Here is a 21,885-nt window from a genome sequence, read left to right on the forward strand (position 1 = left end):
ACATGCCTTGAGGAAAGACAGTAATGCCAGGAAAGTGGAAGATGGGGTGGGGGTGGGGGTGGGGGTGGGGGTGGGGTGGGGCGGAGAGAGACCTCACATGAGATGGATCAATTCAACAAAAGAAAGCCACAGCCTTTAGTATGGAAGACTCGAGCAAGGAGACCTATGGTAGGTCATAGAATCCCCAAAAGTCAGAAATGGTTTGAAACCACATAACAGCAATTCTGTTGGTGTGTGTGTGTGTGTGTTTGTGTGTGTGTGTGTATGTGTGCGTGTGTGCACGCGCACACACGTACATGCACAGATTTGCATATATGTCTATCCATAAAGAGAGAGGGAGGAAATAATGTAATTTTTATATTTGCTGACTTAAAAATTTTTGTAGTCACAATTTTAAATTAAAGTGCATGCAAGGTAATGCATACAGTATAACAAAAATAAAAATATTATAAACACTAAATAGTAATAGAACTCCAACAGAATGACAGAAAAGTAGGAAAAAATGATTTTGCCATAATCTACCAACTGATTCCCGCTCCACTCCCCATCTCTGCCCCACCCACTAACACTTTGCTATTCGTGCAGTTTAAAACCAAGCTGATATTAGTTTATATGTTTGTTTGTTGTTAGCCACCCATTTTTTTAGCTTACCACTTGTTGAGTGGATTATGAATATAATTAATAACTAAATAAATATAAATTAATATCTAGAGGGGTATGTGTATGCATGAACATCATTTCTGTATGTTCATTCTTGTGGCTCTTCTCCCAATATCTGCAGAATGAGGTGTGGCTTTCTTAACCCCACCTGTGGGATGTTTTCCCCATGGATGCTCAGCCTCACTGGTCCTGTCCCAGCATCAAGTGAAGATGCCTCATTTTTCCAGGCTTTTTTAAAAAAAACCTTGTAATAACATAACCCTGAATTTTCATTAGTTTTATTTGGATCAATTGTTATTTCATTTTTTCATGGTAGCTTTTTAAAGTGTTATTTTAAGGTGTCCTGGGAAACAATATTCATGACATGAATTCGTAAATAGCAAACAAAGGATTCTGTACTGCTGTTGTTTTAATTGCATTTTATTCATGATGCAATGCTATTTGTCAGAATTAGTAGCATTCCTATTTACTGAGGCTATGTCATCTTTTGCAATTTGTTCAATGACAATGGCAAACAAACCAACCCCTGAAGGCAGACAATGAGCTTTTAAAAGTCACACTTCCCTCACCAGATCACCACCTATTTGGTTATGTGCCCCTGAGGCTGAACACTTTTCAGAGTTAATCATAGTCTGGGTTTTTAAACTGGTTATCTACCCAATTTAGTTAAGCAGGGCATAATCTAATTAGGAGAGATGAAAAACAAAGGTAGAGGATGCTTTGCTATATGTATCCCCCCCATTCCTCTTTTCCAGCCCCACCCACCTTATCTCATCCAAATCATGACTAAGCTTTACTCCTAGAAGCAATCATGTTCTGTTGTTCACAAAAATAAGTTGGTGTGTTTTAACATATGTGACAACCCCTGACCACATAGAAAAGGGAACAGGAGCATGATATGCATTTCCATGGTCTATAGTCAAAAGAAATGTAGCATCTTCCTTTTTTTACAGTGGCCAATATCTTGTTGCACTAGAGTAGGTCTATGACATCAACAGGGGCTTGGTGAGTCAACTGCTCCATACATTCCAGTGATTCAAGTGGGCATACTCTAAGTGTGACATACTATGCTGAAGAAAGTTGCAGTTAGAGTAGGCTGATTTGAATCAATAGAACATATGGAGGAGTTGACTCCTCATTGATTCAGGAGGCCCAGACTAGTGCATTTTACTACGCTAAACAACAGGGTTTTGGCCATTGTATTCAAATGTTGTGAAATTTCATATTATAATATTTTAATTATCAGCAGCTTGAAGCATCTAGACTATAAAACATTTGTAAGCTTTGTAAATGAAATACTGTAACATGCATAGATCTGCACATAACAAATCTGGAAGTTTTTCTGCTGATTTAAATTAAATACTTGATGTAGAATTGCCTTGCTTTGCCAGAACATGCTGATCATTTCATGTTGCATAGTCTTTGTGAAAACATTTTTTTTAAACTTGTACCAGTTTGCAAGTAAGCAATCAAAAACAAATATTATAAGGTTTTGTTATACTAATTTATTAAATGTATGCAGTCAGGGTCAGATCCTGAGTACCATGTGAAAATATTCACTGGTTTAAATTGTTTGAAAAGGAATGTAGAAAATGTTAAACTGTACTGTGGTTGCTTAATGCTTTACTGAAAGTATTGTAGTATCATAAATAAATATTGGGTACCATCCAGCCAAAAAAATTAATCAGCTAAATATGAAAGAATATCATTGCGATATGTTTTAAATGGTTTCTAGTCAGATTCGCAGTTGATTGTTGCTGGATTGTGCAAACTGTTTCCAAGTTTATTGAATTTATAGGTGCCCTGAATTTCATTGTGTTCTAACACTGTTGGCCATAAACAGTTTTAAGAATGAGCATATTTGGAAGACCATTTAGCAGCCATTTTAAAGTTTAAAAAATATAGGGCATACAGAAGTGGTGGCTTTTGCTCTTTTCCAGACCACGACCCATCTGCAGTTATATCATTTTTCAGACGTAGAAAAAGAATAGAAATTATTATTTATTTTTATTTATTTATTTAGTCGATTTTTACCCCGCCCCTCTAGACAACGTTTATTATTAGTATTTCTCCTGTATAAAGATTTATGTGCTGCTGTTCATTTAATTATATTTTCTTTATGTTACAATGTTAGTTATGGTGCAACCACCAAAACATTTGGCAGTTAAACTGTGTGTGTGTGTGTGAGAGAGAGAGAGAGAGAGAGAAGAGATGGAATATAATGGCATATGAATCTGTGGTTAAAAAGCACTTTTCTAATGCTGTTAAACGTCAGTCAATGAAGAATTTTTAATATACTGTATGTTTAGCTAGGAATGTAATTTCCATTTTTGTCATGAAAAGAAGCCTCCTAATTAAGTGGAAGAGAAAGATGAAGAATATTGATAGTTTGATTCTTAGATAATAGCTATTTGTCTTTTACATATAAGTTGCTTCCAAGAGACCAAAGGTTAAGAATTATTCCTAGAAAATCATCAAATAATTTTGTAGAAAGCAAGGTGGAAATATAACTTTGTCACATTTGGTGAAGCTTCATTATCGATAATTGTAGATAAGAATATAGCTTTTTGGAATGGATTTTTACTATGTGAAATTGTAAGGGTATAGATTATCATTTTGCTTTTAAAAAGTGTTGTAATACTTGTGCAAAACAGCAGATTTATGATGTAGCTGGAATTCCTTGTCTGTGATGAATCTAAAACAGATCAATTGCTACAGGAAATTTTATAACCCCTTCACCTTCACTTCACATCTTTATGGCGACTGGCTTCACTTTTGATCTATGGGCTGCAGTTGTAAAGCTCTTCACTGTACAATTATTTCTGATGTATGGTTGCCTCATCTTAGTTCCAAACTCTGCTGAAGAGTTTCATAAATGATTTGTTTATAATACAGAATTTTTTGCTGTATAAGAGTCATCCACTTACCCCAACTAAAGTCCAGCTCTGCAAAGTATCCTGGAATGTTAATTCTTCCAAATAATTCCCACAGAGCTAGTAAAGGGGGATAGATACTGTATATATTCAGTTTATCCCAAAACAATTTGGGATGGGGGTGGGTGATGGCATTTCCTGAACTCAAAGCTTGGAAATAACTAGCTGACAAGCAGTGTAGTTACTGCAACAAGTTTCTTTTGGAACAATGAGAAATATAAACAGCGGTTACAAAGTTATAGCAAAAGTAATATAACAAATAGTTCTGAAGTTACTTTTTAGATGTAATGAGTAAAATGTTTTAGTTATTTTCTTAAGCTATATTCTAAAGACATTTCAACGGACATTTTAAAGATTTATTCCAAGTTTTATGCCATTCTCTTATCAATTCAAGCCGGTGAGGGAAGTATTGTTTAGTTTTTTGTTTTGTAGTTTTGTAAATATTTGGAAGGTGTAATATCAGAACTGACCACTAGAAGGAACCAGAGAGTATTTATCTGTATTTTTAAGGCCTGTTGATGATACAACCTCATAATAATGTGCAATGCAGCAAAGTACATGCATGATTGGAGTACAGTAATAATAATAACAAATACAACCAGGCAACTGAGCAGTAATGAGTAACACAACGGCCAAAATCTTGTTGCGTTGCATAAGTCAAATTATAAGTTTTGATTTCTTTCTTCTTGGTAAGCATAACAACTCTAATGTGCTCCTTGGGCAATGCATGTGCACGTACGCACCAAGCCAGCTTGTGTCCGTACTGATGAGAATTGTGGCAGGTATGGTTTGTTTACCAAAGATGAACAGACTGAAAGGTATAATTTGGCTTGCTCTAAGCAACAGGATTTCTGCCAGTAAGTTCAATTTTTTTTAAAAAAATGTATTAAGTTCTGTTGAAACCATAATGATTCCAAACAATAAGTTTTCTTTAAACAAAGGAATTGCCCTGTTTAAATGTTTTGTTACTTAATGGGAATAGCATTTAAATTAATTGACTGGCTAGTACACTGGGACATTAACAAGGTGTGGAGAGAGGTAAAGTCTGATATATACAGAAGAATCCAGATTCAGTGTGCCAGCATAATAGGGAAAAAAAATTCAGTTGAAACCTTGTAGCATTTCTGAGATGTTTCATAATAATTTTTTTTCCTGTAAGAAATACTGTACAAATCTAAGCAGAATTTGTACAATTGCTGCACAAAACAACATCTTTCCTGCTAAAGACTCCTTGGAAAACATATTGAGCTGTGCAGAATTTGGTAGTTTCTTGAGCAAAAGAACAAGCAGAAATCAGGAGTCGCTTTTTGCAGGAAGCCAGGAAATCTTACTGGTGCATAACAAAGTTTCACTGAGGCCTATTGGCATGACAAGTCTCAGAAAATCACTTGAGAATGAGAAATATTTTTAACACTCGTTATATCCATGGTGGTTGTTGTATTTAATTCCCATTGGACTCAAAGTGAAAAAGTTAGTCATCACTCAACTGAAGCTACATTTCTTGCAGTGGGAAAAGTCTGAATCCAACTATACTGTACTTTGTGACTACACATATTAACCTTTACTTTTAGAATTGATGTTGTGTCTTTTGACAAAGATGTGTTGAAGTCTCTTGGCACATTCAGCTATTGTGAACTTTTGAGGCTTCATATTTTCTTTTCTACTTGTTAATTATGTTTTCTCTTGTTTTTATTTTATTTTCCTAGCCAGTATGCTGCCATATATTTTCGTATAGTTACTTGGTGGGGGAAGTCAAAGCATTTATAACTTTCCAGTGTTGTCTTTGTCTGACTGTTCTGTGTTTCCTTGTGTTTGCCTCTAGCCTTCTGCAAGACGACTGGGTTTGTCTTGTGCCAACTGTCGCACTACAAACACCACCCTATGGCGCAGGAATGCAGAAGGAGAACCCGTATGCAATGCCTGTGGCCTGTACATGAAACTTCATGGGGTAAGCAGCTACTTGAATATTATCAGGAGCTATTTTGGTCTTGCTTGATAGATATTTGAGGGGCACTCTATCCTGCAAGTATTCCTCAGATGGAATGTGCATTAAGTTTCATCGGAGAGGAGGTCCATGTCTAATTTTGCTGGAGAGAACAGAGGAGAACAAGGACATTTTTATTTTTCTTGATTGGCATATATGCAATGGTGTTTAGTTGCTGCACAGCTTGTAAAAGTTGCTTTTCAAGGCTACAGTTCCTGGAATCCAGTAGCCATGGTCTCTGGGTGATTTGGGAAACTGCAGTCCAAAAAGTAGTTCTTCAAAGTTTTGCTAAACAACAACAACAATTCTAGAACTGCAGAACTGGAAGGGACCCTATGGATCATCAAGTCCAGCCCCTGTCAAGGAGATGCAGCGGGGAATCGAACTACCGAACCTGTGGCTCCACAGCCGGGTGCCTAAATCACAGGGGAGGATATCAGCAAATAAATCAATATTTTTGCATAGTTTCTTTATTCGTTATATTTGTGTGCTGCCTCTCTTATAATGAGCTGAAATACACAATTCTTCTTGACCCCGTTTTAGTCAGGCAACAGCCCTATCAAGTAGTCTGCCTGAAACAGAGTGACTGTTCCAAGTTCAGTGAGTTACAGAATCTGGAGACTACAACCTGGTTCCTTCACTTCGTAGTCCTACATGCTAACAGTTAACATCACACTGTCTTTCAGTGTCAAAGCCCCTCATTAATGTTACATGCACCTGGGAGAAAGAGCAGCCTTCACAATGAGAACAGCCTTCACAATGAAGTATTGTTTACTACCAGAGGTGGTCTACGCCCCTAGCAGTGAGATGTCTTCCTCACAAATTGTTTCTTGTTGTAATAATCAGCCAGTCTTCTTGGGGCATTCTAACTATAAAACTAGCTTCCCCTACTAACAGCAGACAAATGAAAAAGGATAACAAGAGAGCATAGAGCTGCTCTTTAGTTGTCCATTTAAAAAAAATCATTTATTGACAACAAATTTTCGCAAGCTGATACACCAGAGCAAAGCGTGGAGAAGGTTGTTATTCTGATGACACACATGCAGAATTCCCAAAGATCAAGAGTAGTATTGGAAAGAATTACCTGTTAATTAGATGAAGTGAGTGCATTAAGGCTCACACACTCCCTGTCTCCCCCATTTTACCCCAAAGGTAATAAATATTCTCTGAGTTCTTATATTAAATTGCTTATCAGGCATGTTGAAGTCACTGGGGAGAGCCCATATACTTACAAAAAACTGGAACACGTGGTCTTCCACATCAGTGGAAGGTGCAGTTCTATATGGAAAAAGCATACCATGTATAGTGTGGGATCGATGCACCTTGCCCTTATATGCTGCCTTTGTTCCTAAAATAATCGTGTAATCCAATCTGATGGTCTCTACTCTGTGTGTAACAACTCAGATAGGTTTCTTGACTCCCCCAGAGTCCTACAGAGATACTTAAACTCCCTGGGCAAAGATTAGAAGCTTGTTCATCAAGCTGGCATTTATCCCAGTTAAGATTAATTCCGGATGGAAATCAAATAATCACAGACAATCATATTATTGTCCATCTAAGTATCAAAGTATAAACCGTTTCATTGTTTATACTCACTTTGTCTATCTATCAAGCTTTATTGATCTAATTCTAGGTTCAAAAATTCAAGTTATTGAAAACATAATTTTTTGAGAAGTCATAGATTTGTTGCTTTTAAAAAGCCATCCTTACAGCTATGAATAAAGCTGTAGGTACAAATGCTTAGGAGGAAAATACAGTCAAAATATCAGAAAGAATGTTTTAAGTCACATTCTGAAATACAGGAGCTTTTACCCTATAAACAGAGAATATACGTCTTAAGGAGTAAAATTATTATAAGGTTAAAAAGCATTATTGTAAGTCTCACTTTTATATGTATATAAATTTATTAAACAAGTATCTGACCTAAACAACATAAACTGAACACCACAATAAAATACACCAGTGCCACCATCACCCTGTGGGCTAGCATTAATAATATTTTAAATTTCAGTCTATTTTCTCTCCAAAACTTCATTGTTTCTTCCCTCGGTGTATACCCCTTCCCTCTCCAAAATACATATTCCAAGAATACACTCCATATTTTCTTAAAATCATTATTTTTTGATAGGCCTCTTCTTATTTTCATATCACGTCAGTTTATCATTAATTGCCATATCCCATAGTTCTCTATACCATTCCTCTAAATTGAGTTGCTTATCATTTTTCCAGTTTCTTGCAAAAATTAACCTTGCTGCCGTAATCATTATTACTATTAAATCCTTACTTTCTTTCAACAATTGATCCTTCTTAACCAAATTCAATAAAGCCATTGATGGGGACATTTGAATATTTAATCCAGTTATTTCCCTTATTTCTTTAAAAATTTGTTTCCATTCTTGCTTTCTTACTTCACATGACCACCACATATGTATATATGTCCCCTTTTCTTTTTTACACCTCCATCATGTGATGATAATTTTTATTATATTCAGTTTTACCGGCATTAAATACCACCTCCATATTACCTTATAACAATGTTCTTTTATCCTTACAGACTTGTTCTTCGTAATTCTTTGGTCCCACATTTTATCCTATTCTTCTTCTTTTACTTCTTTATCCAAATCATATTGCCACTGTGTTTTTAATCCTTGTGTATCCTGTTCAGCCTGAATTAATAATTTATATATTTGACTTACAGTTCCCTTTCTTTCTGTCTTTTCCTCTAATTTCAATCTTTTTTCAATAATTTCAAATTTTGTCATTTTTCTACTTTTCCCTTCCTTACTATTCCATTCCCTTGTCCATCTTTCTATTTGAATCATACTAAACCAAGAAATCCCCTCTCCTTCCAAAATCTCTTTTATATTTCCTTTATCTCTCATCTTTTCCATCCAGCCTTTTATCTTATTAATCCTTTATTTTTTAATTTATTCTTAAAAGGTTTTTTAAAGATTTTCTGGAAAATTATTTAAATCCACCACCTGGGATAAAGGAGAGATCAATGGGCTCAATATACCTCTAAACTTTTTCCAATTTTCTAACATATGTTTAAAGAAAGGGTTAGTGATTTTTTAAATCTCTTCTCCAATGTAAACAATAAGCTTTCAATTCTTTCTTCCTTACCCTGCATTTCTATTTCTGTCCAAATTAAATTTTTATTACCTTTAATAATATCTGGAATATGTCTGAGTTGATTTGTTGCATAATATAATTTTAAATTGGGTAATCTTTTTGTGTTACATACCATAATTTCTTATTAATCCCCCTCGTTTATTTCCGTTTCGATAACAATTTAGCAGTATCCGCCATTCTTTTAGTTGTTTTTCTGTAATCTTTATAGGAAGCATCCAAAATATAAAATTTAATTTAGAAATAATTTTCATTTTGCATAATGCCACTCTACCAAACCAAGAAATCTTTAATTTCTGATAATCTTTTATCGTTCCAATTATCTCATTCTTCAATCTATCCAGATTTACTTTAATTATATTCTGTAAATTCCAAGTACTATTAATCCTTAAATATTTAATAACATTTCCCATTTTACCTTCAAATATTGCTTTCATTCTTCTTTTCTCTTCATCTCACTTTAAAAGCATGGGAAAATATCAAAACTGATAACAGTAAAGATATATAAAGTAAACAAGCATTACTTAGCCTCTAAGCATGATAAAATAAAATAAAATAAAACTGTAGTAAAAGGTAACTTTTTCTGCTTTCTGATTTCCACGCATTTTTGCATCTAGCAGAATAGACTTAATGTAGGCTGGTAATTTGCTTAAAAGGAAACCATTTCTCATTTTATTTTCTTCATGTTTTGGCATTCTTTTTTAGGTGCCCCGTCCCCTTGCCATGAAAAAAGAGGGAATTCAAACCAGGAAACGCAAACCAAAGAACATAGCTAAGACAAAGTCATGCTCGGGTAAATATATAGTTATTGGAGGGACATGGATTTAGCTTTCTGGAGAACACAGTTCTAACCAGGTATGCTATCATTACAGGTAATAATAGCAATAATGCTGTTCCTATGACTCCAACTTCCACGTCTTCTACGAACTCAGATGACTGTAGAAAAAACGCTTCTCCTAGTGCACAAACCACAGCCTCAGGGGTAAGTGATAATATAGTACCCATGCTTGTAAACACATGTATTTCCACGGTGCCTGTTATCTCCATTTTTTTATCTTATCTAGCAGAACAGTAATCAAAATAAACTTTTCAGTTTGTTAGCTGATACTGGAGTGGGGATTTCTCAGGAAATTGCCTATAAATGCAAACACAATATAAAACTAAAGCACTTCACAAACATTTTTATTAAGATATATAGATATGTAGATTTATAGATACAAAGACAACTTCTTTCTTACTCCTACTGGTTCGTGTGGCATATCTGTATTTTGCTGTCCTTTCTGGTAGACATTGGCCCTAATCCAGGTTGAGCTGACCCATGTGCCAAGCATGTTTCTTTCTACAGCAGATACTCTTCTCACATGTTGTATGAAGCAAAATCCACCAAATTTGGCAGCCACACCTGCTGGGCATACACAGATATAAACATATAGTAGCATGTGATAATTGTATTTAAAGAACACCTGCCTGCCGTCTTTCCCTTTGTTTGAATGAAGGAGTCTAGAAAATCCTTATCTGATTTATCTGGAGAGTTGAATGCATTTAGGATGAAATATATTTTTATTTCAAATATTTGTTTTATTTTAGCACCTAGTGCAATTCATAGTTTTAATGTGATATTGTCTGTGGCGTCCATTGTTGCTAATGTTAATTATATACATGCAAATCAATGTAATCACACAGTGAGTTGCATATCTAGTGAAATTTCCGATACTCTTTATTTTGAATGTCCAAATTGTAGGGCTATTTACGGACGGCTAATGAAACATAAACCATTTGCAGTAGGTTCATGATTTTTCTCAGAGCTTAATTTGATACAGAAGTTGCAGCTGCAATATTGGTAACTACCTTGGAGAAGAATCACTTGCTTCTAAGTACAAAATGCTAAAATTTCCTGGCTTGTTTGCTGGAAAAGGGCATCATCAATTAGAAGCTCAGTGGTTCAGGTATCTGGCTGCTGAGCCAGAGGTTGGGAGTTCAATTCCCCACAGTGCCTCCTCAACAGGGGCTGCACTTGATATCCACAGTGTTCCTTTCAGCTCTGCATTTTTAAGATTAAGATAGGCTGTACATCATGTATGTATGCATTTCCACCAGGCATTAAGCAGAAGCTGGAAAAATTAGTTTTGAAATGCCACTCTCCTAATCCCCCCAGCAAGAATAACCAGTATCCATGCTGGTGGGGCAACTCTAGGAGATCATTCAAAAATCACTTTTTCCAAATTCTGCCATTAAAGTGCTTGGTAGAAAAGCGCTTCTGTATACCTAGAAACCATGTAAATAAGTTGAAAGAGTGACTCAACGTTCATTAATTCCAGTCAAATAATCTTGTAATTATATTCGTGAAGGCTTTCACGGCCGGGATCTAATGGTTGTTCTGGGTTTTTCGGGCTCTTTGGCTGTGTTCTGAACATGGCTAAAGAGCCCGAAAAACCCAGAACAACCAATCTTGTAATTATTACTTAGAAATCATCACATTTTGCCATCCTTTCTTGCTTCTTTTCACTTTCCTTTGCTTTCTTGCTGGAATGTAAACTTTCACTGCCAAAGAGGAATCATATCTTCCTGTGCATGCTGTTACATAGGGAAATGATTGCTGTGCCAAGGGTTTGCCTTTGACCCAGCCTTTTGGTTATGATTCCATCATGCAAGGCTAGAAAGAAATGTGCTTCTTCCCCAATATATGTTATGTTGTTTATTAAAATATTTCTATGCTACCTTTCTCCTAAAAACAATTCAAGGTGATTTACAGTATTTAAAAAAATAAATCAGGAGCTAAAACAATATATTACAATATTTTAAAAGAATTAAACAAATCTAATATTAAAACTAGTAGAAAAAAGTAGTAAAAGCACATTAAAAACAGCAATAGAAACACAACAGGCCAATTTAAAAAAACCTTAAATGGTATATGTGGCGTAAATGTCCACATATGCCATGCTTGAGAAACCTAATTTGCCAAGAACTCTCAAAAGACATACAAAGTGGCTGAAATCTTGTTTGTAGTGCAAGCCCAAGCATAACTGACCAGCCATTCCTGGTAAACAAACCACTGCTGCTGTCTTTGTTGACGGGCATGCTCATGTACCAAGCCAGCATGCGCATGCACACACATACCCAAATCTAGCGAGTTCTGTTGTCTCTCCCAATTCTTAATGGATAAGACAGAAAGCATGGTTTCACACCACCCTGGAGGCTCCTGCTGGATAAAATGTGAGAGTAGGGCTCCTTCTTTTAATTCTAAGATATTTTGTGGCTTTTGGGGGTGTATGAGAACAAAAACTGATATGTAACAAAGTGTTATAGGAATAAGTAACCAGGGAGCCATGGTACTGATGCAATATTGTATCCTTGTGCTATTAGACTAGGCCCATTGAATCATTGGAATTTACTTAGGAGTTTACTCATCTTATTCCCTTTGATTCATTGGTTCCACTGTATTCGCAATTTATTATTGGATTTCGGCCATTATGGGATTGCAGTTCTTTTTCTTTTCTTTTTTAACACCATGATTTTTATCTTTTGCCAACTAGGAAGGTTGCAATTTGACACATTTAAAAATATAAAGGTTTTTAAAATATGAACATGTTTCCGCAACTGTTGCTTTCAGTTCACAGAAAGGTTGTTAATGAACTAGAGAAAACAAATTCCTTTACTGGTAAAGAAATGATTTATTACATCTGTGTAGACAATGGTGCCAGAAGCATTCCTAGCAATGTGGGGATTCAGCAGAATTGTGCTGTCAACAATCATTTATATCTAAATTAACTTCTCTTCCTTTGAAAAGTAAAATTTCCAGAGCCAAGATTCAAGACATAATCCACTCCGTATGCCAGCTTTCCCCCAAACTGCTGCCCCTCAGATGTGTTAGGCTACAGCTTCCATAAATCCCCTTCAGTGTGGATTGTAGAATTTGTAGTCTGATATTCATGGTGGGGGGCACCACGTTGGGGAACATGGGCCCTATGAAAATAAAACAGGATGATACACTCTGCATCATTTGCAGTTAGCTCTGTGTGCATCAGTCTTGATACACTGTCATATAATTTAGATTTATTAAAGTTATTTTTAGACTTTAGCTCCAGAGTCCCCTAGACAGCACAGTTGCTGATCATGGTGACTTGGAGCATGTGGGGAAATATATGACGAAAAAGTAATTTTCCAAGCACTGCATAAAATCACTGGATTGTAGATTACAAACTGTCCTGTTTAAGCAGCATTTTCATATGCTCAGTCTCAGTTTGATATTCATGTCTTTCTTGACACAAGAATAATTGTTTAACTTAGAGCTATACAAGCTGAATATTCACTGAGCTTGTTTTTTTAAATCCTTAGAATTTTCTGTGAAGTTTTTTGACCAACTAGAGAAGGTGCAATAAATACTTCCCACAGAGTGGTACCCCAGTCTGATAACCATAGTACCCAAAGTTGGTCAAAAAACTTTGACATCTGAGGCACAAAATTCCACAGCTGTCTCTTCTTCCCTCTAATGGTAAAAATACAATAATAACTGACAACTATTGTATAAATTAGAAGGATTAAAAATCCATGAAGTACAGGGTTCAACGCCGGCTGTAGGTTTGCTAAACGTATCATAAAAACATTAAGTACCATCTTTTATATTTCTAGTTTTAAAAGGCTATATTTAATGTACTTCTGCTTTAGATTTCAGTGAGACTTTTTTATTTATGTGAGATTTCGTTTTGTATTCCAGAGTCAGTCAGTCAGTCAGTTAGTTAGTTAGTTAGTTAGTTAGTTAGTTAGTTAGTTAGTTAGTTAGTTAGTTAGTTAGTTAGTTCGTTAGTTCGTTCGTTCGTTCGTTCGTTCGTTCGTTCGTTCGTTCGTTCGTTCGTTCGTTCTTTCTTTCTTTCTTTCTTTCTTTCGAAAGGAATTGACCTAAAACTGCTGCCCACTGCCAAAGACCTCTACAGTGGCTATTGTCTAGAAAAGCTAAGCACCACCCAAAAAGGACTCCTCTCTTTTTGTTTATTATAATATTTACCCCCAGCACTGACGAGAAATCAATTGATTTTTGGATGGATTACCATATTTTCTGTCTATAAGATGCTACTTTTTCCTAAAATCATTACATTGAAAATTGAGGGGCATTTTTTACATGGAAGTAAGCTGAGATAGCTGAGGAAAGAACAAAACGGCTCCTACCTTGCCTCTGTAAACAGGCTTCCTTCAATCACAAGGCTTAGCTTCCTATAGTCAGGAGACTTAGCTTCCTCCAATCACGAGCCTTATGGAACTGATGTCAGATGATGCTGTACAAACCAATTGGAACACACCTCTTTGGAGGTGGAACCTGTAGGCTCAGATTCAACAGGAATTCAAAATGTCCGACCGTTCTGAGCCCAGGGGCTGAATCCTGAAAGCTAAGTTTTCTTAATTTGGGGGTTAGAAAATTAGGGGGGTGTCTTATAAATGGGGATGGAAATGGAAAATGGAAAACAATGGAAAATGGATAAAATGGAAAAATATGGTATATATTTTATTTTTATTTGTATTTTAGTTGTATTTTTGCATGGCCAGCCCTAATGCAATTCAAAGTGAAGCAACTGCCCCAGGCAGTAGAATGCTGGAAGATAATAGGTTTGCTGCTTCTCCCCTTGCTCTAGAAAAGCCCCACCACCACCATGCTCTGAAGAGCTGCCACTCTACTGCTGGATAGCTCAGTGGTTTAGTGGCTCTGCAGAGCCAGAGGCTGGGAGTTTGATTCCCCACTGTGCCTCCTTAACAAGGGCTGGACTCGGTGATCCAGAGGGTGACTTCCAGCTCTGCAGTTCTAAGGCTCTTAAGCATAGCTCTCCGGAACTGCTTGCTTCCTGAACACATGGCTCTGTTCAGTCCCTAAAGCCCCAGCACTATGAGAAGAGTTGTGACTATGGCATAGGCAATTTTCCTGACTCAGAAGGTCCTCAGAGTTAGGCATTTAGGAAATAGACAACCTTAGAGCCTCCTGGCGCACTGGTTAAACTGCTGTACTGCAGCCAAAACTGTGCTCACGACCCGGGGTTCAATCCCAGGTAGCCGGCTCAAGGTTGACTCAGCCTTCTATCCTTCCGAGGTCAGTAAAATGAATACCCAGCTCACTGGGGGGGCAATGTGTAGCCTGCATAATTAACTTGTAAACCGCCCAGAGAGTGTTTGAGGCGGTATAAAAGCAGCACACTTTATAAGCAGCACACTTTGCTTATGTTAGGCACCCTGGGGGGGGGGAGAGCAAGGGAGGAGAGACTGCAGGGGGAAAGGGGAAAATAGGAGTTTGGGAGGAGACTGAAAAAAATTCAATGAAGTACTCTGATCATTCATAAAGGTTTGGGATCCAGCAGGTATTCATTTCATGTGGCAGTTTGGCTGCTTTTCCACGCCAGCTTCTTATCTCTTATCACAAGGTCAGCTCCTGGAATTTGCACTGATACTGTGTCCTGAATATTCACCAACGGTTGTCATGTATCCCAGACCCGTTGTCTGTCACCCACAGCTGCGCTCTGAGCTGTGCTTGGTGCCAGCGAGTGATAAAGCCACTCACATGTTTTCTGTGTGCCCAAAATAGGGTTTCATGCTGGATTTTTTTTCCATTGCTTAACAGGTTTTGTTTTGTTTTGTTTTTTTAAAGAAAGCCAGACAGGAAAGCCAGACTCCTGTAGCCTGGTTATAAAATGGATCCTAGCAACAAAATTCTTATAATAAAAGCAGCTGGCAGATAAAGAGCCAAAAACAATGAAGACTCCTGTAGCATCTTAAAAACTGATGTTCTTGTTACTTCTGCTTTCATATATTTCATATATATTTCATATATATATGGTTGTAAAGCAAGGGTAGGATTTAAGGTTTGGAATTAATACATTGTATAATCATTCAATAAGAATTTTAATGCATGCAAAATAAGCACTGGATGCTCATTAATAATACAATCACTTTAATGTTTATGAATAAATTAACACCTGAATTAGAAAAAGCAATTTACATCAACAGTTTTGCATTCCAATTTTGCATTCTCAATTTACATCAGCAGTTTTGCATTCCAGTTTCTTTTGAAATTCATGTATTCCAGCATGGCAAGCTTTGCAAATTTCTTCTGCCTTTATTTCAACTTAAAATATTTTATTTATTGTTTATTTAAAATATTTTTACCCCACCTTTCTCCTTAAAAGGATCTAAGACAGCTTACAACAATTAACAATATGGCTTACCAAACACCTATGGATCATTTCTGGGAATATTACCTGTTTCCCCAAAAATAAGACAGATTCTTTTATTAATTTTTGCTCCAAAAATGCAGTAGGGCTTATTTTCAGGGGATGTTTTAAGTTTCATATATAACAATCCACATTTATTCAAAGACAGTCATGTCATCTTATTCTGGTTAGTGCACAATGGTGGAGGGCGGGGTTTCACTCAACTTATTTTGGGGGTAGGGCTTATATTACGAGCACCCTGAAAAATCATACTAGGGCTTATTTTCAGCTTAGATCTTATTTTAGGGAAAACAGGGTACCAGAACTGGGAACCCCTGAATATTTTGATCTGATTGCAATATTATCTTGTTCACATGAAAAATAGTCAAATGTTATTCAAACCAGTTTATTCCTCAGTGTTGCTCATACCACCATCTTTCATTCTGTAGAAAACTCTGGCAGAAGTGACTGTCTGACTCCTTTGGGGATTTTGACAGAAACACAAGCATATTTCTGTTTCCATCACTGAAAACGAATCCCCCGCTGCAGCCCCTGAGCCAGTCGAAAGTATCTTTCTGTTGTGTTAAATAAATGAATTGGAGAGGAGGATTTTCCACCTAAAATGTGGCAAGCGATTTCAGTGGTCACAATAAGTAGGGCATCCTAGCATGTTTCATTAATCTAATGGTTTGGTAATTTTAATGTAGTGTTTCTAAGAACCAAAATGATATCAGGAGTTAAAATGTTTATTGAGAAGCTGCTGGCATTTTCAGCATTTGCCACTACAAAGCATTTGTGGGTATCTGATTCAGAGACCTGAGACCATTAAATTACCAATAGTCCCTCCCCCTCTTCTTCTTGCAATTTTTATTTTCTTGTTGTTTCCTGTTAATTGGATATCATGAGTGCCCCCAACCTCTTGGATGTGTTGGTGACTTTGATTTTTACACATGGACCATTTGAATGATATCTGTAAAACAGTCTTGCTCATCCCACAGAGCAGAGCAAGAGTTCACCTCTCCCACCCCACTTGTCTCTCCTGTTCTTCCTCAGTCTTTATAAAGCCATGTGAGAGGTAAAGGTAAAGGTTCTCCTTGACAATTTTTGTCCAGTCGTGTTTGACTCTGGGTGTGTGTGTGTGCTCATCCCCATTTCCAAGCCATAGAGCCAGTGTTTTGTCCGAAGACAATCTTCCGTGGTCACATGGCCAGTGCGAATTAGACACGGAATGCTGTTACCTTCCCACCAAAGTGGTTCCTATTGATCTACTCACATTTACATGCTTTCGAACCTCTAGGTTGGCGGGAGCTGGGACAAGCGATGGGAGCTCACTCCATTGCGTGAATTCGATCTTACAACTGCTTGGTCTTTTGACCCTGCAGCACAGGCTTCTGCGGTTTAGCCCGCAGCGCCACCACGTCCCTAAAGCCATGTGAGAACCACATGTCTAATGTCACCCTACCCAGAGTTCCTTTTTACTACATTTCCCAGAATCCTTCAGCCAGCATGGCTATGGATTCTAGCAGTTCGCAGTACTCATTTTTCTGAGCTCTGGCCCCATGCATATCATATCAAATACACATGTAAGTGTCCCCAATCAAAAATTAATTCACCCAGCAACCGACTTCAGATGCAATTCCTCTTGTGAACGCCAAGAATAGGTGGACCTGTCAGATCAAGTACAGTGGTGCCTCTCTTAACAGCGATAATCCGTTCCAGGAAAATCGCCCTTAAGCGAAAACATTGTAAAGTGAAAATAAAAACCCAATTGAAACGCATTGAAACCCGTTCAATGCGTTCTAATGGGGTAAAAACTCACCTTCCAGCGAAGATCCTCCATATGGTGGCCATTTTCGCTGCCTGTATAGCGAGGAATCCGTCCCTAAACACAGCGGGGAGCCATTTTAATTACCCAGTGGCCATTTTGAAACCGCCGATCAGCTGTTTAAAAATCATCGTTTTGCGAAGAATTGGTTCCTGGGGCAGGGAACCAATCATCGCAAAGCGAAATTCCCCCATTTAGACCATTGTTTTGCAAAACGATCGTTGTAAAGCAGATTCATCATAATGCGTGCTTCAGTTAACAAAGACCGAGAGACACAGACGGGGAAGGTACAGGAGCCATTTGAATCCTTCGTATCTTCACTGACTCACACTGCATCCCTTAAGTCTGTCAGCTCAGTTCAATTCTGGTAGAGCTGGACTGGGGGATGAGCAAGGCAATGGACTACTGGAAGGTAATGTGGCAAATATTGTGGAGTTAAAACAGGACTCATGAAATGAACACAGATGTGCTGTACTTTTATGAACTAGAGATTGTGAGTTACAACAGCTATTTGGACTCTTCAGGTTCACACGGATTGTGTCATGGAACCAGAACTTTGGAAATTTACTTTTTTGTATTGCTACTCTGAAACCCACAACCAGAATGGGCAAACAATGACATACGGAAGCCAAGAAGTATTTTGCTCTCACTTCATTTATGTCATCAAAACATACCATTTATTTCATTTCATTTCATTTTTGGCACATCAAGTAATTTACATTTGTAGAAAAAGTAGGGTGCAGCTCTTATTGTTATGATACTGGCAAAACCAAGTCTCACCAACAATCCATTGCACTGCTTCAATCCGTACATTTGGTTTTTTTTTTTTAAAGTGAACAATCTGGCATTCACTTTTATCAGTTAGTTGGAAGATGATATTGTCAATTCAGTCCCTTTCATTATTTCTGACAGTAATTGTCAATTCAATCCCTTTCATTATTTCTGACAGTAATGGCAATTTATTAATTATAGTAATATTTTTTCAATAATTCTAAATGTTTTATTCATAAACCTGTGTCACTTAATTGTTTGTTTGCTTCTTTTCTTTACCGCAGGCAGTATCTTCAGTGATGTCCAGCCGTGGAGAAAGTTCCAGTCCCGAGACAAGCACACTAAAATATTCCGGTCAGGAAGGGCTGTATCCAGGGGTCAGCTTGACCTCCACTGCAGAAGTCACAGCCTCTGTGAGACAGGATTCTTCCTGGTGTGCCTTGGCTCTGGCATGAATTGATGACAAATGGATGGTGCTGGATATTTGCACTGGGCAACAGCCAGCTACACTTGTGACATGTGTCATTGTTGTTATCAAGAACCCTGGAAGCAGTGACAATGTTGAGAGGATGTCCCTATCCAGTTGTATCTGTGCCTTGATTCTTGGTGTGTTTACTCCCCAGTGATCTCTGTTTGATTACCCAGGTCCTCAGCTATGCAAGAGAATCCAAACCATTTCTGCTAGCTCAATGAAGGAATGCCTGTCTGCAATATTGACAGATCTTCACCACAACTACCAGTACTGCCTTGGGCATTTGTGGATGGTATATTCACTTCACTCCCACTCGCCCAGCATCCACGATATGACTGGCATTGCCCTCAATCTGTCTCTCTTTCTCTCAATTCTCTCTTTGGTAGACAAAGTAGGTGAATCTTGCATTCTAAAGGATAGTGCAACACAGAAGAGCTAAACAATTGTGTGGTTTGTTCCAATGTGCCTATATTGAACCTGCTGGTTTTGATGTAAACTCCTCTCACAGGTCAATGTTCCAGCTAGTGCCTTCTGCGCACAACATGGCCATAATTCTAGATAGATGTTTTCCCCCCTGAAGCATACTTCCAATACAGCCGAATGAAGGAAACTGCATTTGGTACATTTTTGTTAAGTTAGAACTTCTTAATGAGAACTTGGTATAAAAGATTTGCATTGTTGTTTTGACATATACTGTGATGCAGGAGGATAGCATTTGTGTTTTGTGACTGAACTGTACCTAGTCAGTCAGGATTTGTAAACAGGGTAGCATTCAGATCTTTTCCCTTCCCCTTCCATATATACAATAATGTTGTTTTTATAAAAGTGCAATTTCTGTTGCAGCAATCAGTGTTAAATCATAAACATAAGATTTAACAACAGTTTTTATATGAATGAATGGAATGAATGTAAACCTTTTAACTTAATGGTACGTAAATAATTTAAAAGAAAAAAGTTAAGTAGGCATCTTGGTAGGGTTTTTCTATTGCAAACAAAAATGTTCTACTTCTGTGTTTCTGATTTTTCAAACAAAAATTTCAAGAACAAATGTTTTCTCAGGAAAAAAAAACACAATTGACCCTATGTGTATCTCTGGTCATAAGCTTTTATATATATATAATTAGACAGTCATCCCCACTATCTTGCCACTGAATAAAGTATGTACTAGAAAAGTATCCATTGCAGTGAAACTTTACTACCTGATGGATAAATATGTAAATAGTCCATTTACTGAGGCGGTCTTTTTAAAATATTGGATACAATCTGTATAATGTAACTAACCCGTAGTTAGGTTGGTTTACATTAAAACAATAAGAAAGGGATGTCATATGAACAGTTGTCTTCATCAGAGGTTTGGAAATAAAAGGATTATGTGTTCTTTCTGTACAAAGTGATTTCTCTTTGGTATATTTCAAAGTACAGCAGTAAAACTCTAGAATATTTACATAGTCACTGTCAAAGGAACCAAGTGGGTGTCAAGAGATTCAGACACAGAAATAATGTTAGTGCCCCTTCATGCATTGTGAAATGTCCCATATTGAAACTGTTATGCTATTATGCTGCATTTATAATATTTGTAAGGCATGTAATGGAATCTGCTCATTTAAGTGCCATCATTCTTTCTCATTGATAAGTTCAGGGGAAGCAACATTCCATCTATTGGCCAGCTATATGTCCGATAGAGGTTTCATAAAGCTTGTTATAATCTAGATCTTCACAGATAATTTTCTTTTTAGAGGAATTTTCTAGTGTTCATCATGAAGAGAAAGGTAAACCAGGATGTGGCACTACTGATTTTGAAAGACTGAAAAACCTAAAGGGTTGTACAAACAACTTCACATTTATTCTTATCTTCAAAATACTGGGTTTGCCTCTGCTGTACTAGGACTCCCAAAGTTCTAAATAATGTAACAGGAGAGGACTGTTCCCACAATCCAACTTATCTGGAATATTGATTTTCTAATACATGCACACCTTAAGGCACCTAAGAAAAAAAATTATATGACTTCTAAAACAGCATATCTAGGTAGGTACCCATTGTGTGTGTATTAATTACATGCTAATATGCTTTTTAAATAATTTAAATATCACAAATTAAATGTGGGCCTTCAGTATATTGTACATTTTAAAAGTTGCTTTTCTATCTATACACTCTAAAATCCACAGTTGGGCTACTGGGACTAGCCAAAATGTCATAAAATGGAATGTATGCTTTTTTTGTTTTCCAGAACCACCCATTGGCTTGGTGTACAAAAGCAGGGGATATAGAAAGGGTGGGAAATGTTCAGAAACTATACAGTATCTGAAGAACACCCAGTCTTTCTTTGCTGAAGTGTGTGTTAGTCTTTGCTCTGGAATCATAGGTATAAGTAGAACCACAGCAGCTAGAAGTGACTCATTCATTCAATCTGCATCATCCATCTTGTGCTGAAATGTTACAAGCAGGTCTCATGGCCACACCATCTAATTTTAAATTGTTTTTGTCCTCCACTTCCCCATGCTTTTCATATCACCTAGCATAATGAACAGTGCGGTACAATTCAATTGCTTGCATATTTTGCACCATTTTGGTTGGTCCTAATAAAGTTGTGAATTTCTGAAAGTTATTCTTCCATATATTTACCATTGTTCTGTACATCTATACTATTGATTCAGCCTGCAGTACAGTGGGGGCTTGACTTAAGAACGGCTTGAGTTAAGAACATTTTGACTTAAGAACCACTCTCATAGGAAAATATTGACTTGACTTACATACTTAGATTTGAGTTAAGAACTGAAAAAAAAACCACATGGGAGGCAGGGAAAGTGCAAAATGTGAACTTTCAGTTAACTGTTGGCCAGTGAAAAGGGTGCCTGTCTGCTTCCTCACTCCTCCCAGCGTTTAGAGAGTGGATTGGGAGACAGTCTTCGGACTGTCTGGTACT

The 21,885-nt window shown here is 37.1% G+C and overlaps 1 protein-coding gene across 2 annotated transcripts in view; it reads left to right on the forward strand.

Annotated features, from left to right (window-relative positions):
- The window catches only part of GATA6 (GATA binding protein 6), a 41,092-nt gene extending 20,741 nt beyond the window's left edge, over window positions 1-20,351 (forward strand). For both annotated transcript variants that reach the window (XM_072998842.2, XM_072998843.2), the window contains exons 4-7: window positions 5,416-5,541; window positions 9,412-9,499; window positions 9,579-9,688; window positions 18,774-20,351. In XM_072998842.2, coding sequence (XP_072854943.2) covers window positions 5,416-5,541; window positions 9,412-9,499; window positions 9,579-9,688; window positions 18,774-18,944 — 495 coding nt within the window. In that variant the 3' untranslated portion in view covers window positions 18,945-20,351. The remainder of the gene's footprint in view (window positions 1-5,415; window positions 5,542-9,411; window positions 9,500-9,578; window positions 9,689-18,773) is intronic.
- Window positions 20,352-21,885: the final 1,534 nt, after the last annotated feature.

Source organism: Pogona vitticeps, chromosome 4, assembly GCF_051106095.1.
Source record: "Pogona vitticeps strain Pit_001003342236 chromosome 4, PviZW2.1, whole genome shotgun sequence".
NCBI classification, from domain to species: Eukaryota; Metazoa; Chordata; class Lepidosauria; order Squamata; family Agamidae; genus Pogona; species Pogona vitticeps.